Raw genomic sequence first — 25,461 nt, forward strand, 5'->3', positions numbered from 1 at the left:
AAGTCCCTAAGACTCTTATCTTCAATTAAATAGAAAAAAAGCCCTCAAGTGGTAGAGTACCTGCCTTGAGCTAGTACAAGCCCCAATGCTAGGAGAAAATAAAGTGTTTTTTCAGCAACAATAGGCTATATAGAAACATCCAGGGAGTGGCCCACAGCAGATGGTTATGGGACACCAGTCCCCAGTTGCTGAGAGAAAAAGAATTACTATGTAGCTTTTGGCATATAGAGTGATCTAGAATCAGATATATAGGAGACCCCCCCCCACACACACACACACTGCAGGATGTTTGGGAGAAAGCTACAAAAAAACATATTGCCATTGTGGATTGAAATGAGACCAAGATGGTTTGAAACATAAAAATCCTTAACCTCTCAGCTTCTTACAAGTAGGAAGAGATTGAAAGTTTCTCAAGTCAGGCACATGCTCATGCCTGTAATCTTAGTTACTTAAGAGGCTGAGATCTGAGGATCATAGTTTGAAGTCAGCACAGGCAGGAAAGTTTGTAAGATCAGATCTTATCTTCAATTTGTCTCTCTCTGTCTCTCTCTCTCTCACACACACACAACTGTGAGGAGCTGAAGAATGAGGCTGCATTCTAGGCCTAGTATAGATCACAGCAATGTTGTTCTGCAAAATGCCTATGAACTGTCCTTCAGGTGGGAGTGTGCCTTCTTACCCTAGCTTTGGCTCCTCAGTGCATGCTGAGTGTTTCTATGTATGGGATATGTATGCAGAAAGCTTGTCATTTTAGTTCATAAAGAACCATATCCAGAATAGTGATGGACCACAGATCCTGGACTTCATGCCTGAAATTGATTGGGCCAGCTGTTGAAGGTTGGCATGTGGAATGGGAAATGTTGACTCTGTGAGGGCAGGTGGTGGTGGACTATATTATGATTGGAGAAATATTCATTTGTGTGTGTGTGTGTGTGTGTGTGTATCTATGTGCGTAAGCACACCTGTTGGTCCTATGACTTGAACCCAGAGCCTGAGTTTTTGTCCTCAAGGCTAGTGCTCTACCACCACTCAAGCCACAGCTCTACTTATATTGCGTTGCTTAATTGGAGGTAAGAGTCTCACAGACTTTCCTGCCCAGATTGTTTTTGAAACTTGATCCTCAGATCTCAGCCTCCTGAATACAGGCTCACACCTGAAATCTATTCTCTTGTTTCTGTAGGTGGAGTATGCTTGCCTACCCTACTGACCACAGCTTGGACTGTATTACTTGCTTGGGCCAAAGTGAGTGGAATATGAAGGCACACAAGTTCTGAGCCGAGATCTAAAGAAGGCCTGTTTTGTCTGCTTGCCTTCCATATGTCTTCCACCACTAATCACCTGGAAGTTGGGAGGAGACAACAGTTATGTGGGGGCAGAGCCAAGTTGCTCCAAGCCGAACCCTCTGATTAACTCCTAGATATGTAAGCCAGCCCCACCCCTCAGGACTGTGTGGCCAACCCACATTGGTCAGCTATCCCTCTGAGGAGCCAGATTCACAAGCTGAACCTGGTTGTTGTCATCTGGGATTGAGGTTTCGTGGATATTATTATTCAGAGCAGCTGGGGTCTGTGAGTGGACACCAAAGAGTTGGCTCTGCTGTACCACCAGGCCCAGCCTCTTCATGCTGTGGGTTATCCACACCTAGGCAGTAGCAAAACAGAAGGTGTGAGACCAGGAGATGGGCTTTAAAAGAAGGGAGGGAAGAATGGAGCCAAGCAAGCTCCGTTCCTCCTTAGGACTTCCCACCTGCCAAGTAACTCCTCCAACGTGGAGGATGGAAGATAGGGCAGGACGGAAGGAGGAGCAAGGCCAGGGGTGGCCTTTCCCTGACACACATTGAAAACTCAGATTCTCTGCAGAAGAGAAATATGCTAAATTCTGTTTCACTTGGGGGCTTTTTATACTTATTTAAATGGAAAACCCTTCTTCAATCCCCTTGGTTACATGCCACAGAGATAATAGTATCCTTCTTTTCAGGGTATTGGAGCTTGAATTTATGGCCTAGGTGATTGCTGTTCTTAGTTCTTTTGCTCAAGGCTGGTACCTCTACCACTTGAGTTACAGCTCCATTTCCAGCTTTTTGTTGGTTAATTGGAGATAAAAGTCTCAGACTTTCTTGCTTGGCTGGTTTCAGTGATCCTCAGACTTCAGCCTCCTGAGTAACTAGTATTACAGGCATGAACCACCAGTGCCTGGCTCCACAGATTTAGTTTTAAGCTGAATGCCTGCTAAACTGAGGCTCTGCTTCCAGACTTGCAATCTGCTTGCGGACTTTCCATAGAAAGAAGGAAGCTAAGGGGCCTAAGCTGGGAGCTCAGAGGTCTGGCGTACCTGGCCTGCAGAAGGTGCCATCTACTCCCTCTAGCTTAGTTCTGGGATCTCTCCCCTTTGTTTCCTGACTCAGTTCCAGAATGTGTATTAATCCCTAGTCCCCTCTGACCTCTGACTGTTGAGTTTACTGCAGTGGTCCAAGCATTGCCAAAGGGTGACTGCTTGCTAAACTGAGAATCTAAATCTACCTACCAGAAGACTTCTTAGTGCTCAGGTCCCTCTTCCTGGATCCTCCCTATGGCTCCACTTAAAGCCAACAGAGCATGTTTACTTGAAAGCAAAATAAACAGTGAAATGGACTCCTTGGGCACATGCAAAGAGGCATTCTGGTGCCAGTGCTCTACACAGGGTCCACTGGATATACGGTCCTTTGCCTCCTCCCCTAAGGAGATGCTCTTGATCTGATTGGCCAGAGTCATGGTCATGGATTGATGAGAGTTATGGGATTGGTCCCACAGACCTTGGAGCAGGAGTGTGTAAGTATCCCTATGATTGGATCCCTGTCTGTATGCACAAATGTGGAAAGGACTCATGATTGGATAAAAGCTGGGGAAACCTGCACTTGGCCACAGCTGTGAAAGGCACATGCATTTATAACCCAGAGCCTGGTGTCTGATGGGTATTTTCTACTGCATTGTTCCTCCTGGTCTTATTAGAGCAGGTCCTGGCTGCCACCTTCTATCCCTAGCTACCTAGCTGGCAAAGCCTTTCACATTCACTTTCTAGGAGGCCTCTACACTCAGGCTCTTCCCTGTGGGTTCCTTTGCCCAAGACTAGTAGATGGGCACTCTGGGATATACTTGCTTGCCCCAATTCTTTCCTTTGCCTAAGCTACAGGACTTACCCACTTAATTCCCATCCTCCAACTCAAATGTGTTTCATTACCAAGGAGTGTGCAGTGTGGCTGACCAGCAGAACAGAGATTCACTGCAAAATGTCAAACCCTGCCTCCCCCTCCCCAGACTGACAAGAAACAAACAGCCAGTAAATGCTTCTGCATTAAACATTTCTTGGCTGAGGCGGGGTAGTCAATTTTGACACTGTGGAGAAAAAAATACAGCCTAATTTCCGTTCAAATGCACCAAATTTACGGCAAGGATTCTCATTAACCACTGTCAAGGGAGAAGCAGATAGACAAGATAAATTATGAAAAAATTACTTTTTTAATGTACAAAAAAGACTTATTTACAAGTTGAGCATGTCATCTCAATTCATAGCATGTAGAAAAAAAGCTAAAAATGTTTTTTTGGCAATATAAATTTGGCTGGACAAGTCACCTACAGTATATTCAGGGAAGATGTTATCTGCACAAAATATATACAGGCAGGGGAATGGCAAGTGCAGTCTTAGGAAGCAAGCTAATACCACCGTGGAGCCACAGCCCATGGCCAAGTCCCAGAGTTGTCATTTGGAGTTGGCCTTGGCTCTGGACCTTAACAAGGAGTCTGATGCACTGGAAGGGGCTAGATGAGCAGGTTTGGATCCTGTCTCCAGACTTTGCTTCAAAGTTCCTCCCTAAAGCCAAGGTCACAGTCAGAATGAAGCTCCATCTGAGCAGTGTGGTTGGTCTGGCAAAGTTGCTACAAATTCATCCTAAGGAACACATCTGATATCTGTATATATGTGATGGAGAAGCCGCATTGCTTCACCCTACTGGACATTCAGAAAAAAAATATTCTTGGAGCCAGTTCCAAACTACATTTCCATTTGGGGCTTGGCCACATTGAACAAGGAAACTGAGTAATAATTCCTCAGACTCTAAGAGTCAACCTCTCCACCCACCCATCCCTACCCTAAACATCATGCACACACATCGTTCTCTGAAAATAATCAGGGAGAAGAGCAGAGGTCAGGGTATCAGCCCTGGCTGCATTTCTGGCTTGGTGTGCACTATTGGGCTGTCACTAGCAGCCCGGCATGGCCTGCAGGAGCCTGGACAGGGCTGTAGATTTCATGGTAAGATGGGCAGACTGTTTTGGAAAAACAGGATTGGAAAAACAGTAAACATGCGACTTCCTCTTCCTACTGGAAAGCCTCTGGGGTGGCCTAAGGCTGGGCCCAGGTGCCATCTCACCTCCAGAGGCCTCAGCCAATCCTTCACCCGGAGCAATGCCAGCAGCCAGAGGTATTTAGAAAGTTTCTTTTCAGGAACAGCTACATTGTCCATGCAGGAACACTGTAAACATGGTCAGGAGAGGCCCAGATAGCTTCTGGGCTTGTCCCAGGTAGTACACTTTTTATTTATTTCCTTTTACTGGGTGCAACTTACATATTTTATTCATTCATAATATATCTGGGCAATTTGCCAGTCCTAAACTATGCTTAAGGGATGGAGATGCCAACTATCCTAAACCTGGCATTAGTATAGTACTTCTGCAGCACCCACGTGGAATGTTATTCCCTATTCTTCATGGCAAGAGACTGTAGGAACCTCAAGACTCAAGTTTTATAGGAGAATCCTGGCAGCTGGCAATTCCATTTCCTTACAGGTGGCAGAACAACAAGCCCATCTTCTTGGCACAGAATATCCATTATGGTTTCAGTTTCCAACCCAAATGTGGCTCCCCTACCCTCTTTCCACATGTAGTTGAAAAGCCCTTGGCCAACATAATCTCTCATTAGCCAAATGACAGAGGCAAAGAAGCCAAAGCTGAGTGGCCCCATAAACACCCAAGGCTGGCAAGCACTGTGTAAATCAGTTTCTCATTCCTTCTTTTCCTTTCCTGTTGAGACTTTTTTTTTTTTTTTTAGTATTCTGAAAAGTAGTCCAAAAGACCAGAAAGGATGCCCACAAAACTTCTCTTAAAACATATGCAGTCTGAACCAGCTATTGGCAAAGATCCTTCAGGCCTACTTAATACTTTATTTTAGGAAAAAGATGAATGGATGAGATCTTATCCTTCCAGGAGGCCACAATCCCCCAGGGTCTGCTCTGCATCAGGGATCGGACCTTAGGTCATCATGTTCAGGAACTTGTTCTCCTCAGCCAGACTGCTGAGCATGGAGCTCATGTCGCCCACGGCCATGTTACTGATGCCTGAGGGGATGGAGGGCAAGGTCAGGGAGTTCCGAGGGGTGGTGAGGCGCGAAGAATTCTGGGAGAGGTTGTGTAGAAGGCTGGGGCTCAGCGCACCGGAGAACAAACTTGAATGATCACCATCATCCATGATGGCATCAAAGTCAATCTGAGGGGCCTCCAGGAGCTGGGAGTCCACGGTGCTGGACACCTGGTTGACCCCTGGTGAGGGTAAGGGCTGTGGCTGGATGTTGTCTGGGCAGGCTTGTGGCTGTGGAGGTTGGGGCTGAGGGGCTGGGCAGCCTCCATGGTTCTCTAGTCCTCCATTTTGTTCATACATGTGAATCTGGCCATAATAGTAGAGTGTATTGTGGTCCTGTGCCCCACCTCTGTCCTGAGGGGGTGGCTGAGGGGGTAGTGATCCCATGGTGCCCACTGCACCCTTGGGTACAGCCTCTGCTGTCTCCTGGTTGGCAGATGTGGTGACCATGGCATGCCCACTGGCCCTGGCATAGGCCATTTGTTGCTGCCCAGCACGTACTCCACGGTGGCGGCCTGCAGGGCTAGGCTCAAGGGGTGGCCGGGGTTGTACTAAACCGAAGCTAGATGGAGCTGCTCCCATCATGCCTTGCTGTGGCTCCATGAAGCCAGGCTGGTGGGAAGGCAGAAGGCCCTGGCGGTAGCCTTCCTGACTCGGAGTAGCTGCCAAGTGATGGCTTTGCTGTGGATAGCTCTGGGCTGGGTGAGGTGGTGGCACCCCAGCCAGGGCAGAATTTGGAACTCCCAGTTCCTGGTGGTGACTGCCCATCATGGTTGGGTTGGAGGCAACTTCCATTTGCTGAGGGAGCCCCAAGTGGGCTGGCTTGGCCCCCATGTTGCTGCAGGATGGGGGAAACTGGTTCAGGGTCCCACTGGGGCTGAGCTGGGGGTGGGCTTGGCTGTAGTTGGTCTGAGGGCTCACAGCTGAGCTCAGGCTGAGGCCTTGGCCACCTGTGGCTGGCTGGCGCAGCTGCTGCTGCATGTAATTCACTCTGGGGGCTGAAGAAGCTCCATTGGGGAGCTGAAGGTGTGGCTGGGTGCTGTCCAGGCTCCCAGGACTCAGCTGCAGACCTTGTGGACTGTAGCTTGGGTACTGGCCAAAGGCAGCCTTTTGCTGTACCACAGCCAGGTTGCCCTGAGGAAAGGGCGGAGGCTTTACCTGGTTGGGCATGGCATCCATCGTACCTGAGCTCACCTCATTCCACTGCACGGGCATGTTGTTTTTATTCAGGCTAGAGGATGCCCCATAGCCCAGCTGGCAGCCTTCCATGCTAGGGACAGAGGGACCCACATTGGAGTCGGCAGCTGCTAGCCTGCGGTGGCCGTGCAGCCCTGGGCTGGGCAGCTTGGGGTTCTCCGGGAAGCTCTGGGTGGGGTACACCTGCCGTGTGCTCTCATCCACAGTGCCACTGGTGTGTGCCTTGATATACTGTACCACATCATCAGGCAACACCAGATCATCCTCTGCCAGCCCCAGGCCAGACTCAGGCCCTGTGCTGTCCACTCCTGCAGCCATGGCCTCCATTACCACATTCTCACTGATGCTGGGTGGCCTGGGAGAGTAGGAGCTGTGGATCAGGCTGCTGTTGGTGCTTGGGTGACCCTGTAGGCGGAGCCCCCTCCTCTCGGTGCTGCAGGGGGGCAGTGGACCTGGGTTCACATTGTGGGTGCTGTGAAATCGCTGCACCCGCGGCAGGGTCAGGGCCTCGGAGCGTCGCACTGGGTCACTGGCACGCCGGGCACTGCCTCCTGGCGCTTCATGAGGGAATGCAGGCGCAGCCCCAATGTGGCCATGGCCATAGGCAGGCCCATCACTGCCACGCCGCGGGCCCAGTGAGTGCGGGTAGATGCCGGGCAGCGTGCGATCGGGTACATCCAGCATGGCCAGCCTGGTCCGCAGACTCATGCGCTCCAGGCCTGGCAGTGGCGTGGGCGGTGGTCCCCCGGTGGCCGCTGCGTACTTGGCGCGCAGGCTGTACTGCTGGGCTGGTGTGAGGTTGAGCATTCCCGAGCTGCCTCCGCTGCACTGGCTGGCCTCACTCGAGCGTCGTGAGGCATCCGTGGAGATGGGGTCGTAGGAATCAGCTGAGCTGGCGTTGTGTGGACGGCTGGCGCCCAGGGGTGAGGCCTCACTGGATCGGCGACTGGAGAAGTATGGGGAGATGCCTGAGGAGCGGCGGCTCACTGTGTAGGCTGAGCTGACAGTGCTGGTGGAGCTGTCCCGACGCTCTTGCAGCTGGCTGAGCATGGTCACCTCGCTGGCAGACAGCTGGGACAGTCGAGGATTGGGCAGCAGCCCTGCTGGCCCTCCATCCACGGTGCCACTGAAGTTTTCCAGGACAGAACCTAGGGGGCAGAACACAAAGGTTAGTATCCAAGACGAGGGTCCTATTCTGTGCTTTTTGACCAAGCAAAGGCTGTTGGGGTTGAGTCTCATCAGTTCTGAGTGCAAGAAGGGAAGGAAAGGATAGAAAGTGAAAAAAAGGCACCCATTACCAAGGGTGGGTAAGTGGAAGTCAGGAGGCTGACGACTACTCTTCGCTTCTTCACTGACTGGTTGATCTTAGCTTCATCACTACAGGTTTGGCCCTGAGTTCTCATTACTTGGACCCTCAGTTTCTCTAGCTAGCAGTAGGACTGGGTTATTAATGGGAGGGGGTGAGTGGCCCAGGAGGGCTCAGACCTTATCTCCTGCATCTCTCAGTCTGGGGCTACTAGCTGGGTCCCCTGAGATGGAGTTTAATAAGCACACTGGGATTCACAGCTGTGGAAGAAAATTAGGCCACAGAACAGGCAAAGCAGCAGTGAGCCCCAGCTGATCTCAGAGATCTCAGGCCTGCCCCCAGTTGAGTTCCTCACATTTCTCTGGTGGTCAGTCACTGGATGTGGCCACCTGAGAATAACCTTGGCTGAATCAGCTGCCTTCAACCAAGGAGACACCATAGTGGGGCTGAGTTCAAGGCTACCTGACCAGTAGTCCTTCAAATGGGGAGGGCAACATGTTCTCTTCAAGATGGAGCATCAATGTCTACCCCAAGGCTACTGGTCCGTGGAGGGCAGCCTGGGGACCAAGTATCCAGTACTCAGCACTGTACACGCAGCATTCAAGAGATGCTTGCTGAAGACACCTTCTATCTCAAAGTGCTGGCTAAATACAGTGCTACCACCTCCATGAAGCCTCTTTGCTCTTGCCCAGCTCTTCCTCTTCGCTCTTGCCCAGCTCTTCCTCTTCATAGCTCTGCCCCTAGCTCTGTCTTTGGTGCTACTGGATTTATTCTGCAGTAGAGTGGGACTCTGGAGGCCCAGTCTTCTGAACATGGGCTCTCTTGGAACCAGGATGAAGTAGGTGTCCTCCTCGTGGCCTTTGCTGATCAAATGACTGAGTGGCCAGACAAGGATGGGAATGATGGAGTGAGTATCCATCTGTACTATGGTACAGTTGGAAGAGTGTGGGCTTCAGAGCCACTCAAGACTAGGCTGACTTTCACCTGCCCTTGATCTGGATGGGCCACTTTCATCTTTCACTTTCCTTCCCTGTGTAATGAACTTGCACAGAAGAGCTTTCTCATTGTGGACAGCCAATGAGATGCCTGGTGGGAGTTGACCAGCTGGTACAGCCTCAAGCTCTTTCCTACCCCTGCCTGAAGGCTCTGGGTTTCTACTTACCACTTGCTGGGAGGGGAGGCAGCTTGGTGTTCCGGGTGTGTGGAGCCGGGCCGGCCCACGAGCAGGAATCCTTGAGTGACTTGAGTTTCTCCCTCTTGAGCTGCTCGAACCGGTGCATAGTGGTCATGTGTTTGCGTAGCTGCAGGCCACCAGCGGAGGGGGCAGCCAGGGCTGGGGGGTCGCCCCCTGGTGAGGTGTCATCCAGCGCTGTCAGGTCTCCCAAGCTCCCGGGCCCGGGCCCCGGCATCTCCACGCCACTGTCATTGTTGGGGACACTGCCCAGAGGAGAGGGCTCACTGCTGCAGGATGATTGGGCTCCGGGGCTGGACTGACACAGCTACAGGGGTGAGGGAGAAGACACAGGCTCAGAGTGTGTTAGATGACACTTGCTCCTTTGTCTACCCCGCAACCTCCTGGGCTCTGCATGCTTGAGCAGGGGGCACTGGTGAAGGAAGGAAGCTATTTGGAAGACGAGCTTGCAAACCATCACCATCTGTCTGTCTGTGTGAGATGGTCAGGTCACTTCCCTTCTCAACTATGAGACGGAGCTGACCTGGCTCCCCTGTGCCTGACACCTGGAACGTACCCAGTACAGCCTGAAGACTCTCATTCCCAACAAACTGTGATGAGTCCGCCATGAAAAACAACAGAGACCTGCTAACTTGGTGCCTTCTATGGGGCAGAGGGCTCTCAACATTAGAGGCAGCTAACTAGGGGAAAGGTTGATCAGGCAGGGGGTATGAGATATAGACACCTCCCCCCCCTACTGAATGGCCACCCCAAATCATCCCTTTCTGAGGGCTGGAGTGGAGTGGAACAAGTTGTAGACAGTACATATGTATAATCATCAATGCCATAGAACCTGGGCTAGAGCTTCTGGGGCCTGAGAGCTGAGCCTCGATGATGCTCATCAGGGATGTAGCACCTTGGGGCACACATGAAGTGTTTCCCCATGAAGGCACAAGCACCAGGGAGACAAGAATCTTCTAGGCCTTGCTTACAATCCTCTTCCCTCTGCTTGATCTTCAGGCTCCTTTGTGGGTTGGTCTGCCTCTCTCCTATAGTTTAGACTCACAGTCCCCTCCTGCTAGGCCCCTCTGCAGCTTTGTTTCCACTGCTCCCCACAACTTCTAGTCTTTGTTTCCATAGGCCTACCTGCAGTGCCTTGTCACTGACACTCCAGACCCATGGTCCCAGGCCTGGACGCCTGCAGTGATGGGCCTGTCTCCCCCAAGCATCTCGGCCCCCCTCACTCACCAAGCCCACCCTCACCCCCCTACCCACCTTCCGCTCACCTCAGTACCGTCTATCCTTAGGGGAGGTACAGTTGGGAAAAAGAGGTGGAAACAAAGAACAGGTGGTTAGAACACAAAGAGCATAGGCAGAGGGGGGAGGACATAGGGACAGGACAGAGGGTGGGGACCCATAGCAACACTCGAGTGCTGGTTAGAAAGGTAGACACGCAGAGGACACCTTGCATGGGCAGATCAACATGTAGGGGGGAGTCTACCCCCAGCCTCGCCACAGCTGACCAGTAGAAGCTGGGTCAGAGAAAAGAACTCGAACAAGAGGTGCCATGTAAGGCCCAATGAGGTAAAGAGAGAAAAACTGAGTTGGAGTGGGGAGGGGGATCATCTCATCCTTAGAAGAAGGGCCCTAGAACAGACCTGCCCCTGGGGCTGAGGTTCTGGACCCTGGGCAGAGCTACAGAATCGTCCTCTGCTAGCTGGGCTGGCCAGCAATGCTTACCCCGGAGCTCTCTGTCTTGATGGCTTTGACATGTAGACAGTCCTCCACGGCCTGGCTGGTGCTACTGGCCTCAGCATTGTCCTCAGACCCACGGCCGCCGGGCTCTGCGCTGGCCTCGTCCCCATTCTCCTTGAGTACTGGGGCACGGAGGTGCACGTCATTGCGCTGCTTCTTGGTGACGTGAGCATCTGGGCCATGGACCGTTTTCACGTGCTTCCGGAGGGAGCTGGGGTCTGTGTACCTCTTGGTGCAGCCTGGGATCTTGCAGATGTAGGGTTTCTGGAAAGAGAATCAGGCATGTGTTACTGAGAGAGACTCAAGGGCAAATGTCAAGAATATACACCCCCCCGCCCACCCCCTGTCCTCCAGAAGCCATCCCACATCTCCTGCACACCTTGCTGGCCCAGCTGGCAGGTGCTCTGTTGTAACCATAGCCAGTGCAGACCATGTTTCCATGCAAGTCAGATATATGGTCAAGGGAGCTCTTGCCCAGGAAGCTGGTGGCATGGGTCAGAAAGACCATGCCTTCCAGAATTTCTAGCACTGAAAGCAAGTATCTGAGTTGATTATATCTCAAGAGAGCACCAGTAACTACACCCCTCTCCCTCCCATTTCTCTGATGAGAAAAGACAGGGTCAGGAGGCAAACACACTTATTACTGTGACCTGGTAACAAGATAAAAACATGGGACCCTGGGATCTTATCCCACTCACATCCACAGACACTCATGCCCCTATACACATACATCTAACCTACACATGTTTATCTATGCTTACAAACAGATACACTCACCCCTCTGCACATATCTATAGGTACAATGCCCCCCCCACTTCCTCACATCTTTATGCATGCACACATGCATGTATGCATACATACATAAACACAGATGAACACACACCTTCATACCTATACATGTTCATACACACATTCACACACATAGCCTCCAAGGCTGGCTCTAACTTAGGGAGACCCTGAGGACTTCAGAGCCTTTGAAAAGAATTCTCCTTCCTTCCTCCCTCCCTCCCTCCTTTCCTTCCTTATCTTCCCTCCCAGTCCTTCTCCCTCCCTTCCTTTCTATCTTTGTTTCTTTCTGCCAGTACTAGGGCTTGAACTCAAGGGCTTGAGCACTGTCTCTGAGCCTTTTCACTCAAGGCTAGCACTCTACCACTTGAGCTATAGTTCTTCTTCTAGCATTTCGGTGGTTAATTGGAGATAAGAATTTCATGAACTTTTCCTGCTCCAGCTGGCTTTGAACTCAGATCTCAGCTTACTGAGTAGCTAGGATTACAGGCATGAGCCACTAGTACCTGGCTCCTTTGAACATTCTTATACCTGCTGATTAGCATTGGAGCAAACTCCTTTGGGGCCCACACAGTATCTAAACTGTTAGAAATGCTCTTTGCAAAGTCTGCCTGAGTGACAGTGATTCTGTGGCTGGACTGGGAATGGGAATGGGAATGGGGAGAGGCTGCACGGGTACCTGTCCATTTCCCTCTGGTTCTGGCTTTGGGGAGACACAGGCTGCTCTGAGCCAAGAAAAAAAATCTTTATTATCATTTTTTAAATCTGAGACCAAGTCTCAAATTCAGTTTCTGATGCTTTATACTCACTGGCAGGCACCCTAACAGCAGAGACTTGGGGGCATTGGTGACATAGGCTGTTTTGGTCCATTAATAGGGAGCCAATGGCCTCACCAGGCTCAGACAGCACTAATGGCTGGAAAGGTCACCACTAGCCACTTGATCCTCAGGAGCAGGCTGCTGTTCTGCAGCTGGACCCTAGCTTGTGAGTGACACAGGTACCATGATGTTTTCGGAATGGGACTCCTAGGTCCTAAACAGAGCACCACTTCATGGCACTGGGGAGTTACTTCACTTCTCTGAATGTCAGAATCCTCATCTACAGGACAAGCTATAGAATCCAGCCAACAGCTGGGGGAATGAATAAGGTACAGGGCTTGTGTCATGACACATCAGACATTTAGAGATCAGAACAGACATTCTACTTTGATTTCAGCTCCTTGTGGACCTCGTGGTGGTTACCTGTAGCTATGACAGAGAGTTGGAAACTGAGGCACAGAGATGGTGAATGTGCCACGGGACCTGTACACACCCTTTCAGAGAAGAGGTTGTGGCACACAGAGGAAGAAGTGCTGTCCAGGCCACTGAGGGCCGGTCTGCTATGTCCAAGGATGTGCAGATGAGGGATGATGTGGGTGCCTGGGAAGCTGGCTGCCAGTTTCTGAAAGGTGTCTACAGGCTATGGGAGATACAGTCAGGAGTGCCTCTGTGTGCATGCTGTATACATTCCCCACCACATTACCTCATTGGAGTGGGTGCGGTTCTGGTGCTTGGCCCGGTCAGAGGCGTTGGAAAAGGCCTTGTTGCAGCCCTCATGCTCACACACGTACGGCTTCTCCCCAGTGTGGGATCGCAGGTGTGTCTTCAGGTTCTCCAGGCGAGAGTAGGCCTTTGAGCAGCCCTCAAACTGGAATGAGGTCAGCAGGCCAAAATTGGTCAATGAGAACATCCCAGATCCAACACAAGGGGGCTCCACTGGCCCCCTCACCGCCCCCCCACCCCCCCACCTTCCCGATGCTCCCAGCAGCAGATTTTAATAATAACTTTTCAGAAAACTTGGAAAGGGCTGAAAAGTATAACCATTAACAACATGATCCAAGACCTGATGGAAGAGCTAAAAGTATATGTAAATGCATATAAAAATATGGTTGTACATGTTTATTTTGATATAAATAAGAACATTAATACGCGATCAAGCCATCTTTAACCAATGGTCTTAGATGCCATAAAACTACAAGCAATTAAAAAAAAAAACTGGATTCCATCAAAGTTCCACTTTGGTGTCTCAAAGGAACTTGTCAAGAAAATTTAGACAATTCATTAGAATGAGAGAAATAATTGCAGGTTTTGGATCTACTACTTAGATATATTGAGAACTCTTATAATTTAACAAAATGATAAGTAACCCAAGTAAAAATATCTGCAAAAGACTGTGAATATACAGTTCTCCAAAGAAGATATACAAATGGCTAATCAACACTTTTATATTCAATATCATTAGTTATTAGGGAAATATTAATCAAAACCACAGGAGATATGATCTCACACCTGCTGAGATGGTTAGAATAAAACAATTAGGATGTACTGAAAACCAGACTATTCTACACACAGCTGATGGGAATAGAAAATGGTGAAGCCTTTTGGGGAAAGTCTGTCAGGTCCTTGATTGTCATAGGATGGAGCAATTCTATTCCTTAGGGATACTACCCAAGAGAAGTGAAAGCATGCTCACACATAGGAACATAGGAATGTTCACAGCAGCATTCATTACTCAGAAATAGACAAAAAGTGAAAGCAATGCAAACTATCCTTTCTCCACTCATCAATGGAATGTTATGCAACCAAGAAGAGAAACTATGGTTTCATGTTACAACAGGGATGGACTTTGAAAACATGTAAGGAACCAGTGGTATATATTGTATGATCCCATTTTAATGAAATGTCAGAGGAGGCCAATCAGAACGACGGAATATAGTTTGGTAACTGGCCAGCGGTGGAGGAAATGATGGAAGATGGGGAGTGACTGCTAATGGGCACAGGGGCCATTCTGGAGCGAAAAGGATTCGGTGGAGGTAACTAGTGGCTATGATGCAGAACTTTGAGCATATGCTAAAATCTATCCAACTGTACCTTTTTTTTTCCCCAAAAAGGGGTGAATTTTATGGCATGTGCCAGCAAAGGTAACATTTCTCATTGACTCTTGGACACTGCCAATTTAATAAGCCAGAATGATTTCAGAGATATTACCATGAGAACAAAATACATGTCTCAGGATCTATGGCACAAAGTACTTCTGATTCTGAGGGTTCAGGTGCAATCACGTTAGTGGGCTGGGTCACTTCTGCTTTTGACAAAGGAGCCTTTTTTTTTTTTTTTTTTACTTTTTAGGTCCAAGACCAGGACTTGAACTCAGTACGTCCAGCTTTTGTTCATTAGCTAGTGCTTTACCAACTGAGTCTTGCCTCCAATCCCCAAAGGAGCAATTTCTGAGTGCCAAAAACTAAAGGTCCCATTGCTAGGCTTCTAAGTTCTGGTGCCTCAGTTAAAGAGACTGAAAAGTTTTTTTTGTTGTTGTTGTTTATTTGTTTTTAAATCTTTGAGCTCATTTCTTTTTTTCTTCTTTTTTGCTTCAGTGCTGGGATATACGTTATAGTCTCATTCATGCTAAGCAAGTGCTCTACCAATGAGTCACACCTCCTAGCCTCAGTTTAAAAAATTAAGGTGACAAAGTGATCTCTAACCCATCCTTACTCAAGTCATGAATGACTAGGATACCTCTCTCGAGATGTTACATAGCCAAGGCTCTCTGCTCAGTGTCCCCTGCTAAGCTACCTGAGGGGTTCAGCTGTGTCTTGGGGCTCATAATTAAGACACAGCCATGGAGATTCTGGCACACCCTTCATGTGGTCAGCTAGTTGCTCACATTTAGGAGAGGGTCTTTTTGGGTGGTGTTACTAAAGTTTAAACTCAGGGCTTTATGTTTGATAGGCTGGTGCTCTACCACTTTAGCCACATTTCCAGCCCTGATTTTTGCTGGCTAGTTTTTGAGACAAGGTCTCACATTTTCATTTTTTTCTGCTCAGACTGGCCTTGAACCTCCATCTTTTCACTTGAGCCTCCCATGTATAAGATTTCGTACATGAGTCACTAGTGCCTGCATCAAAGAGATTTTTGAGGTTCAAGATAGCAGTAGATGAGAGGTAACTAGGATCCAAGACGGGCAGAAAGCTGGGGTTTGAATAGGGCAGATGACCCACTGGCAAGTCCTGTCCTCGTACCCAGCCACGTGGGGCCCTGTGCCTCACCGTGCACTTGTGTGGCTTCTCGCCCGTGTGTCGCCGCATGTGGACCACCAGCATGTACTGCGCCTTGAAGGGCTTCTGTTCCCTCGTGCAGGCCTGCCAGCGGCACACGAACTCCTTCTTCTCCCCGTGGATGTGCTCGTTGTTGATGTGCTGCATGACAAGCCCCAGGGTGAGATCAGCCGCCTGGCCTCCATGCCCACCCCCTTGCAATTGCATTGCCCACCCACTGTGTACACACCAGTGCCCAGAGGCCTACTCTCAGCTGACCATGGAACCATTCCAGAGACCTCTTTCTATTCTGCCTCTCCAGCAGACCTCACCTGTAGTAAATGCATTTGCTGCCCTCCTGGTCTTTGCTCCTGTGTGGGACCAGTCATTGTACTTGACCTTCGGTGATTACGTGAGGACCCTCACTCCATTCTACCCAGACCACCTGTGTGTCAGGTCAGGCCTGCTCACAGATCATCACTGTGGCCATTAAAGAAAGCACTGTGGTGACTCTGTGTCCCGTCTCTATCACTTGGTCATCTGCATGACCATGTACCCTGCTCACCTCAGGCTGGGCTCAGGGGTCTGGTCTGTGGGGACTTATTGATGTTCCTGAGCTACAAAACATACTTAAGGATGGCAAGGCAAGAAATATACATGCCCTTATGCTTCAGAGATTTTTCCATGCGATATTTTATTTTGATAGAAAAACAGTGACAGAGCTGCTGGCCACTCTGGAAATCTTCAAAGGTATTCCGAGGTCTGGGCATCAGGCATTGGCAGAATTTACCCCAGAAGACAAAAAGCCTTGGTATTGTGGCCTGAGCCACACCCCCAACTGTCATGTGCACAGACAGCACCCTGGGAGCAAGGAAAATCTTTCATGCTTTGAACTTCCAGAGAAATCTTCTCCTATTAGCCTCACGTTCCATTTTTAAAGCCTTTCAAATGATAAAAATGCTTCCTGACAATGCCTTTCATTTTTCCTTATTGGTTTACTTAGTGACAAATTGCTAATAATTGACGGGGGCTCCAGCTCACTCGGATGCCTGCACCATCCATCTTCCCAGAGAGCTGGGCCAGACACAGCTCAGTAAGATCCTCTTCTGTCTTGTAAAGCAGTCTGCTCTTTCCAGGTGGGGTGGAGGTGACCGTGTACGGCCACAGGGACAGGCCTGCAGAACTGTCACTCAGAGGACTTAGGTATTGTTTGTTTGCTTGCGTTCTGGTAGTGCTGAGCATCAAATCCAGGGGCTTTGTGCATGCATGGTAGGGGAGTACTCTACCACTCACCTACATCCCCGTCCCGCACACCTTTTCTTTTTCTTTTTTTATAGTGGTACTGGGCTTGAACTCAGGGCCTGAGCACTATCCCTTTGCTTTTTTGCTCAAGGCTGGTATTCCTCCATTTGAGACATGGCTCTGTTTTTTTTTTTTGTTTGTTTGTTTTTGTTTTTTGTCATGGGGCTTGAACTCTGGGCCTGGGCGCTGTCCTAAACTCTTCAGCTCAAGGCTAGTGCTCTACCAACTTGAGCCACAGTGCCACTTCGGGTTTGCTGAGTGGTTTATTGGAGATAAGCGTCTCACAGACTTTCCTGACTGGGCTGGCTCTGAAACACAATCCTCAGATCTCAGCCTCCGGAGTAGCTAGGATTATAGGCGTGAGTCACTGGCATCCAGCAGCATTTGTTTTTAATATTCTCTTCCTGGCTTCACTTCACATGGCCTGTTCCCTCATTTTCTTTTATGCTCTGTACTCTGTATTTAGGAGTCTACTAATAGAAATGGTCCAGGTTTCTCCTGAGGCTTCCTCTCCAGTCTCTTTTCTTCTTCTTCTTCTTCTTTTTTTTTTTTTTTGGGTCCCATTGTGGGGCCTGAATTCTGGGCCTGGCCACTGTCCCTCAGCTCTTCAGCTCAAGGCTAGCGCTCTACCACTTGAGCCACAGCGCCACTTCCGGCTTTTTTCTTTTTGCTTATGTGGTGCTGAGGAATCGAATCCAGGGGCTCATGCATGCAAGGCAAGCACTCTACCACTGAGCCACCTTCCCAGCCCTCTTTTCTTCTTGTTCTTCTTCGTCTTCCTCCTCCTCCTTTTTCTCCTGCTCCCCCTCATCCTCATATTCTTTTTCAAATGACATTATTGGGGTTTAATATCAGAGTCTTGTCCTTCACAGATAGGTGCTCTACTACTGAGCCATACCTCCAGCCATTTTTCAGTTGATTATTTTTGATATAATGCCTGCCTTTATACCAGGGCTAGCTTGGACTATGGTTTTCCTATTTGTACTTCCTCACGTGGCTGAGATGACAGATATATTGCCTAATCACTGATCTAGATGGAGTTCTTTGAACTTTTGCCCAAGCTAGCCTTGGACTATTATCCTCTAGATCTCTGCCTCTCAAGCAGTTAGGCTTGAACCACAGTGCCCAACTTCTAGCTCCTTCTTTACAGCATAAGCTCAGGAAGATCAGGTGCAACAGGAGCTCCATGCCTCCCCAGCAGGATGAGACCAGAGACTTACATGCACCAGCTGCTCCTGTGTGTCATACTCCTTGGTGCAGTCTGCCCAGTGGCAATTGGTCTCATAGATGACCACCTCAGCCTCCTGCTTGCAGTCATCTCTGTCTAGGTCTTCCTTGAGGTCAGCCAGCTGCTCCTGGGGGAGAAGACCACACCTATATGAGCAGGTCCAGCCAGGGAGCCCTGAGGACAAGGTGCTAATAGCCCCCTATAGTCTATGCGAAGGATCCAGGAGCAAGGCGAGTCACTGCATTTTCTGCCAAGGGAAAGCATGTGCATGCACACAGGACACAGAGACCACCTCCTTGTGATAAAATGGCTTCCCACACTAAGAGGAAAGGTGGGCTCTGTGTAGCCTACCTGGGGTGAAGGGCGATCATGGGCCTCCTAGATTCTCAGAGCCAGCTCTTGCCTCTGCACGGCCATTAGGCAAGTGTATCTTCCCTGGATATGTGCTGGCCTCATCAATTTCAGCGGCCCCTGATGATGGCCAGCATTGTGGAAACTATGCATCATGCTGAGATCAGTTGTGGTGTCAGCAAGGGGAGAAGAATTTGTCACCAACCCCTCTGTTTGCTTGACAATAACAGGATCCAATATATCATGAAAATTAAGTGCCCAAAGTATGCCTCATTGAAAGATGGTGCAGTACATGTGGGGAGTCAGGGATAGGAGGTCCCGAGCATCCTTGGTAGTTATGCTGGGGAGTCTGCAGTAACAGATAGAGCTATGCCCCTGTGAAGGTTGGTGGGCAGGAGGCTTGCTTCTGAATCAGCAGAACTTATGCTCTTGGCATGACAGAGAGGAGGGCCTGCCTGCAGCCATCTTGGGGAATAGCAGGGTTTTCAAAGGGGATATACACAATGCTCTCAGATACAAGACAGGCTGGTACTGGGCTGTGTGTGTGTGTGTGTGTGTGTGTGTGCGCGCGCGCTCTCGCATGCGCACGCTTCTAAATGCTATCTCTTAGTTTTTTCTACACATGGCTGATGCTCTATCACTTATGCCATACCTCCACTTCAGGCCCTTTGGTGGATAAATGGGGATAAGAGTCTCAAGTGCTTTCCTGCCTAGCCTGGCTTTGAATTGCGATCCTCAGATCTCAGCCTCCTGAGTAGCTAGGATTATAGGCTCTTGGTCTCCTTAATCTTTTTATTTTATTTTGTTTTTACTTTTTGGTGGTACTGGGGTTTGAACTCATGACTCTGTGGTTGTTAGGCAGGTCTTCACTTAAGCCATATCTTATCCCATGTTTCTCACTCTCCCTTCAGGAATCACCCTTCACTCTTGCCCAAAGGGACTCAGGAGCTAGGCTGAATATCTGGAAGCTTGAGTTCCCTTACCCATAAGGGCCAGTGGCAATGGAAATGTGGTAGGGGCTGAAGTGTCAGGACAGCAGGTAAACTTGAGGGCTTGAGCCATTCAGGGAACATGAGCAACTCAGTTCAACCAGGCTTATGTTGCTCAAGGCTGATATAGGCGAGGATATGACAACACGCCAAGATAACACAGAAGAGAAGGAAAAGTTTGTTCATTCACCCATTCACTCACTCACTCATTCATTCAGCCAGCACATGTTTGATGACCATGCCACATATATACGTATATACATACATATATGTGCATATATACGTATATATGGTGCTGGGGACACAGCATTAAGAAGGTCACAGCCCCGTGTGCCCACCTTGCCCATGCCACCCTATGATCCATTCATTTATGCATGCATGCAGCCTTCCTTCCTTCCTTTTTCTCTCCCTTTCTTCCTCCTTCCGTCTTTCCTTTCTTACCTTTCTTGCTTCCACTTTTTTCCATTCTTCTCTCCTTCCCTTACTTCCTCCCTCCCTCCATTTACCACCAAGGTTACAGCCCAAATGGCAGTCAAATGAAGAGATCTGGCCTAGTCCTACACAGGGATGGTGAGGGTGGCCAGCAGGTTACCTGGGTCAGTCCTAGTGGAGAGGCCGGCCGCAGACCCTCGGTCTCAGTCTTGACTTTGCTGCGCTTGTGTATAGTGATAGGATTCACTGTGCTGCTCACAGCTGACTCGCTGCTCTGCTTGTTCTGGGTGAGGGCACAGAAAGCAGTCTGTTATATAGATGCAGAGCAACGACACTCAAAATTCTACCTCTGTCTCCACATAGCCTGCCGAGTGCATCTCTGTGTTTGAAGCATGAGAAACTGAGTCACCCCAGCCAGAGCCTGCCAGGTATACCTCAACTGCCATTACCAGTCTTCATGAAGCTGCTGCCTCCACCTCAGGACCTCAGGAAATAGAAGACACACCCAAAAAACTAGGCACTCTTGGAGCCTGTCCCAAGGATGCTTAACTTCTGAGCATTCCAGAGTAGAAAAAGCAAGTCCAGGGGCAGAAGGTCTAGGGGCTGTAGTTTCAGGTGACCCTTAAAAAGCTGAAAGCAAGTATCTGAGAGGATGCTGGGGGGCCACCCTGGGGCCCTGGGATATAGGAAGGATATTCTGCAGGCATCTTGCCATCTTCCCCAAGACATGGCCACATCCACTTCCCACTTCTATGCACATGCCACTTGCCAGGGGGTGGCTTGAGATAGCTGCTTCCCTCTAGGATTCACATTACATTATCTACAGTCTGAGGCTCTCAGGGGCTGTATGATTACTGGAGCTTGTTTGGCTGCACAGTGAGCATTCTGGGTAGTAGGGCCCCATCTGCATATGAACTGGCTCAGGCCAAGAGAGGTAAACAGCCATTTTTAGCAAGCCAAGACCCAAACAGAATCTGAATCCAAAGCTTGTGCTTATCTTTGGGCATCTGTGTCACACTGTACTAGGATGCACAGGCATGCCAAAGGCCCATTGGAAAGTTGAATAAGATGGTGTGGAAAGGCCTGTGGGAAACCCTTCTCTAATAGGAATCTGCATTCATATGCTCATTTCTATATTGTGTACTAGGTCCTTACATAGTGCCATACCCCATGTGTTAGAGTGTTTCTCCATCCACTTATTATGCTGATGGACAGGAAAAAGCAGACCTGAGATGCTGGGGGAACTTGTCATAGTCCAGGCCAGGGCTCCTGATGAGCAACTTTTTGTCAAGTACCAGCAGCTAAAGTCAACCCACCAGCCAGGCTTGAGCCCAGAGTCCTCCATCATGTCTCAGCAGTGAACAGCCCCGATGACAGCCTGATGCCATGTGATAGTCCCCACCCCCCTGCTCCCTGTGTCCACCTACCTGGCTGGTGTCACTCAGGCAGTTGCTGCTGCTGCTATTGAGCTGAGTGGGTGCAGCATTGATGGAGGTAAGAGCCATCGGCTGCTGGGCCAGGAAGGTAGGTGAGGGCTGAATCAGGGGTGGCGTGTGTCCAAAGGCTGAGCCCAGGCTTCGCTGCTGATTGAGGATCTGCTGGTAGGCCACGGGGTTGATGGGGTGGGGGAAAGTGAAGGCTGGGCTGCAATGGAGAGCAAAGGGAGGGGTGTGGGTGGGTCTCAGGCTGATATTTCCTGGGCAGAGAGGACGCCATCCAAACAAGATGGGCATTGTGCTATAAATGCACCATTACCATGGCTTTTCCTCACTCAACCCGCAGTGGCCTCCCCTTTCAGCTTAGCTGCTTCTCCACTGGTAGGCTGGTCCCATCTCAGCCCTACACCTGGCCTCTCCACTGCTCTGACACCCATGATGTATTTCTGAGTCATTGCTGTCTGCTTAGCTGAGCCCCATTTGGCTTTGGAAGCTGGTTCTGATGTTCCCTTGTCCAGATCCGGAGTGTCTTTCCTGCTCACTCTGATCCCCTCTTTCCATAACAGGAGACAGAATGCTTGCTGGTCACCTGGACCACATCATGGAAGACCATGTGGCTTCTTCCTGCTCCCTTCAGCAGCACTGGGGTGGGAACTGGGTCTGTGTTCAAGGACATTTAAATGGTCAACAGCCTTGCAGGCTTCTGCTCTGGGTGAAAGGTTCTCTAGGAGCTGCACAGACATCTTCACAATACAGAGGCTCCAATGGTGTGACAGGAGCAAGGAGGAAGCCACAAAGGTCCCCTGGGAGACCTAGAGCTAAGCCAGTCCAAACTTCTAACCTACAGGTAATATGTGCTAATTGTTTTGTTTTTTTTTTGGTCCAGTTGTGGGGCCTGAACTCTGGGCCTGAGCACTGTCCCTCAGCTCTTCAGCTCAAGGCTAGTGCCCTACCACTTAAGCCACAGCACCACTTCCGGCTTTTTTCTTTTTGCTTATGTGGTGCTGAGGAATCGAACTCAGGGCCTCAGGCATGCAAGGCAAGCGCTCTACCACTGAGCCAACTTCCCAGTCCCGTGCTAATTGTTTTAAAACATTCTGTTGGAGTGACTTGTGCAGGAAAAGATAATTGATATGCTTGTTATTCCTTCTATCTCCCCATTCTGGCCCAACTCTCCCAGGATTCCTAGCCACCCTAGCCTCTCCTGGAGCATCATTAAGTTTGAGCATGCAAGTTTCAGTCAAATTGGTGGGGATCGGAGTCTCAGAACAGTCATGGGTTGCAGAGGGGAGAGGAAGAACAGCTCTGACATGCTTTCATGCAGATGCAGCCATGGTGTGCCACAGCCATAGCAATGCCAACAAGAACTGCTTAGGACATGGGTCATATTTGGTGTGGCCTCCTATATACTCAGCAGCTGTCTAAGAAAGCCTTCTTTGAACTCAAACATCTCTGATGTCACTGGGTCACTGTTGGTGACAAAGCCTAATACAGGAAGTGGTACTCCTGGGTAGGCACACTTCCAACATATCATAGTGATAAAATTGCTAAGTGTGCTTAGTCGCAAATATGGCAAATCCTACCTTTTTCTCCTTAGCTGACAGCAACAACTGAAAATCTAGACCCTTCCCACATGGCCCCTAGTTCTCAACTTCCTCCCTACAGGTGGGGCTCACCTCAGGGCACCTGCCGACAGGTGTCCATAAGAGCCGCTGGCAGCTGAGCTGCTGCGTGAGTTGTTGATGTAAGCCACCAGGGAGTTGGGTGAGGTCCGGATCATGCGCTGCAGGTCGAGGCTGGCATCTGAGAGTGGGGAGATGGAGAGCGCACGCTTGCGGCTCAGGCGGGGTGTCACCCGAGGGCTGGAGAATCGTGACACTGTGGGACAACCAACAAAAAGCACATCAGTGTTACCTGTCTTGGGGGGGGGGCAGGTGATGGAGCAGGTAAGGGGGAGTAGGGATAAGTAAGTGGGGGACAGGAAAGCCTGCTTGAATGGTGTCATGAAAATGGAAACGCTGCTGACTTTCTAAATGAGCTCTTGAATGTGGGAAGTAATCTTGTTCAGTCTCAGTTGACTCATCTGTAAAATGATGCAGTTCAGCACACAAAGTGGTATTTGGGAAGTACAGTGGGGGTGTTAATGAGTAAACATAAGCCTTGGGCACATGTGAGTGTCTTGATCCTTAGACACAGAGTCCAGGGTACAATTCAGCAATGCGTAAAGCATGGCAGTGATGTGCATGAAGCAGGAGTGGCCTGGAAGGTTCTGCAAACTACACCCACTTGGGAAGCCAGCCCCAGGCCAAAAACTGGCTTGACCACTGCCTGTAAGGGCTCTGCTCCTTCCACACCCACCACAAGGCCAGCCATTGCTATACTTTGGATCTGGCATGTGTTAGAGACTTGATACCTAGCTTGGCACTATTGTGAGGTGGTAGAACCTTTAAGAGGTAGGGCTTAGTGGGAAGACTTCAGGTCATTGGGGATGTGTGGCTAAAGAGTATCATGGAAACTCAGCTACTTCTTCCTCTCTTTTACTTCTGAAATGTGATATGAGTAGTTTTGCTCTATCCATGCTCCCACCACAATGTCCTGCTTTGCCACAGGTCTAAAAAACGACAGGGCCAACAAAAACCAGAACCTCCAAGGTCATGGACAAACTGATCTTTGAAAAGTACTCAGTTAAGAAAGTGAGCTAGAGTATTCTTCTTTCCTCTACATGTTCTTTCTTGTCATCATAAGCTCTATTTTTTGCTGTCTATTCCATTGGGCTCTGGGGGCTGGGGCTTACAGAGCTCTTAGCAAGCAGAGGTTTGACTGTGTCTTCCAAAAGCTGATCGACTAGAAACTTTCCCCCCAAGTGCACTTCTTAGGGGCATCTGGACATGGACTTTTGGGAGGTAATTATGGTTAGATGAGGTCATGAAACTTGGTGTGGGGCTTTATGAAAAGGAGACCTAGCAAGCGTACTTCTTCTGTCTCTTCATGTGACAACTTCTCCCATGTTGTCATAAAAAACAGACCCGCCTAAGATGCTAGTGCCATGAACTTGGGCTGCCCAATCTACACAGCCATGAGCTAAGAAAATCTCTATTCTTTATCAGTTTCCTAGACTTCAGTATTTTGCTATAGTAATAGCAAATGGCTTAAGGCAGGTGGGTACATAGAAGGTGATCCGTAGATGCCTCTGGAGACACTGGTGGGGGCGGGAACATAGTCAGACCACTCCTTTCTGTCTTAGCAGGAAGGATCCTAGCTCATATGCCTAAGGACAGGAGGAGGTACAGGGAAAGCCAGAGCAGGCTTACTCCTTGCCTTTACAGAGGCCAGGCTGACACCATGACCACCTATTCTGAGGGAGGATGCAGGCGGCAAGCAGCCCCCTCCCAGCTGGTCAGCATCTCTGGCCAGTGCATGTCAGTCACAACCTAGTGACATGTAGTCCCACTGCCTTAACAGCAATCACCAACCTGCCATGTCACCATCCTTACCATACAGGTAAGGAAATTAGTCTTGGGAGGGCAGTGACTTTGCTCAAGGGGATTTGAACCTGGATTCAAAGGAACCCTGCTGTGTGGATTTTCTGGGAACTCTATGGCCGTATCCTCTGTCCTCAGAGAGACTGGGTAAGGACCAGGCCTAGAAAGATGCTCTGCTTACAAACAACTTTAACCTCCAGCTTTCAGGGCTCTGAATGGTGAACTTGCTATAGCCAATTGCCTGTTCAGCCTCCCCTCCTGTCTGAAAAATGGCTCCAAGTCATCCCATCTGTATCTCCTCTCCTCTACTCCTGCTCCATCCCACCAGCTCTTCCTTCAGTGTGGGATCTTCTGCCCCTCAGCACCCACCCAGTGTAGGACAGAGGATTATGGTATCAGCCCCGCCCCCCATCTCCTCTGCACAGCTGAGCTTGCTCAGGTAGTTCCAGAATGGAACCCTTCTTTAAATCCCTTTTCTCTCCAGCTGGAGGCCCAGCCTGGCCCCGTGCTTGCTGGGATATCATTTGAGGGGCCCTAGATAAACTGCTGTCTGTCCAATCCACATTC

General features: G+C 49.6%; 1 protein-coding gene across 1 annotated transcript in view; it reads right to left on the reverse strand.

Annotated features, from left to right (window-relative positions):
* Nucleotides 1-3,475: 3,475 nt before the first annotated feature.
* Nucleotides 3,476-25,461, reverse strand: part of Gli2 (GLI family zinc finger 2) — a 234,870-nt gene continuing 212,884 nt past the window's right edge. Inside the window, exons 6-14 of the mRNA XM_042685199.1 lie at nt 23,089-23,290; nt 21,404-21,620; nt 20,137-20,259; nt 18,197-18,331; nt 15,687-15,836; nt 13,124-13,288; nt 10,802-11,080; nt 9,053-9,389; nt 3,476-7,732 (exon numbers count right to left, since the gene is read on the reverse strand). Of these exons, the coding sequence (XP_042541133.1) occupies nt 5,283-7,732; nt 9,053-9,389; nt 10,802-11,080; nt 13,124-13,288; nt 15,687-15,836; nt 18,197-18,331; nt 20,137-20,259; nt 21,404-21,620; nt 23,089-23,290 (4,058 nt within the window). The 3' untranslated portion in view covers nt 3,476-5,282. The remainder of the gene's footprint in view (nt 7,733-9,052; nt 9,390-10,801; nt 11,081-13,123; nt 13,289-15,686; nt 15,837-18,196; nt 18,332-20,136; nt 20,260-21,403; nt 21,621-23,088; nt 23,291-25,461) is intronic.

Source organism: Dipodomys spectabilis, unplaced genomic scaffold (genome assembly GCF_019054845.1).
Source record: "Dipodomys spectabilis isolate Male_0828 unplaced genomic scaffold, ASM1905484v1 ptg000094l, whole genome shotgun sequence".
In the NCBI taxonomy this organism is placed as follows: domain Eukaryota; kingdom Metazoa; phylum Chordata; class Mammalia; order Rodentia; family Heteromyidae; genus Dipodomys; species Dipodomys spectabilis.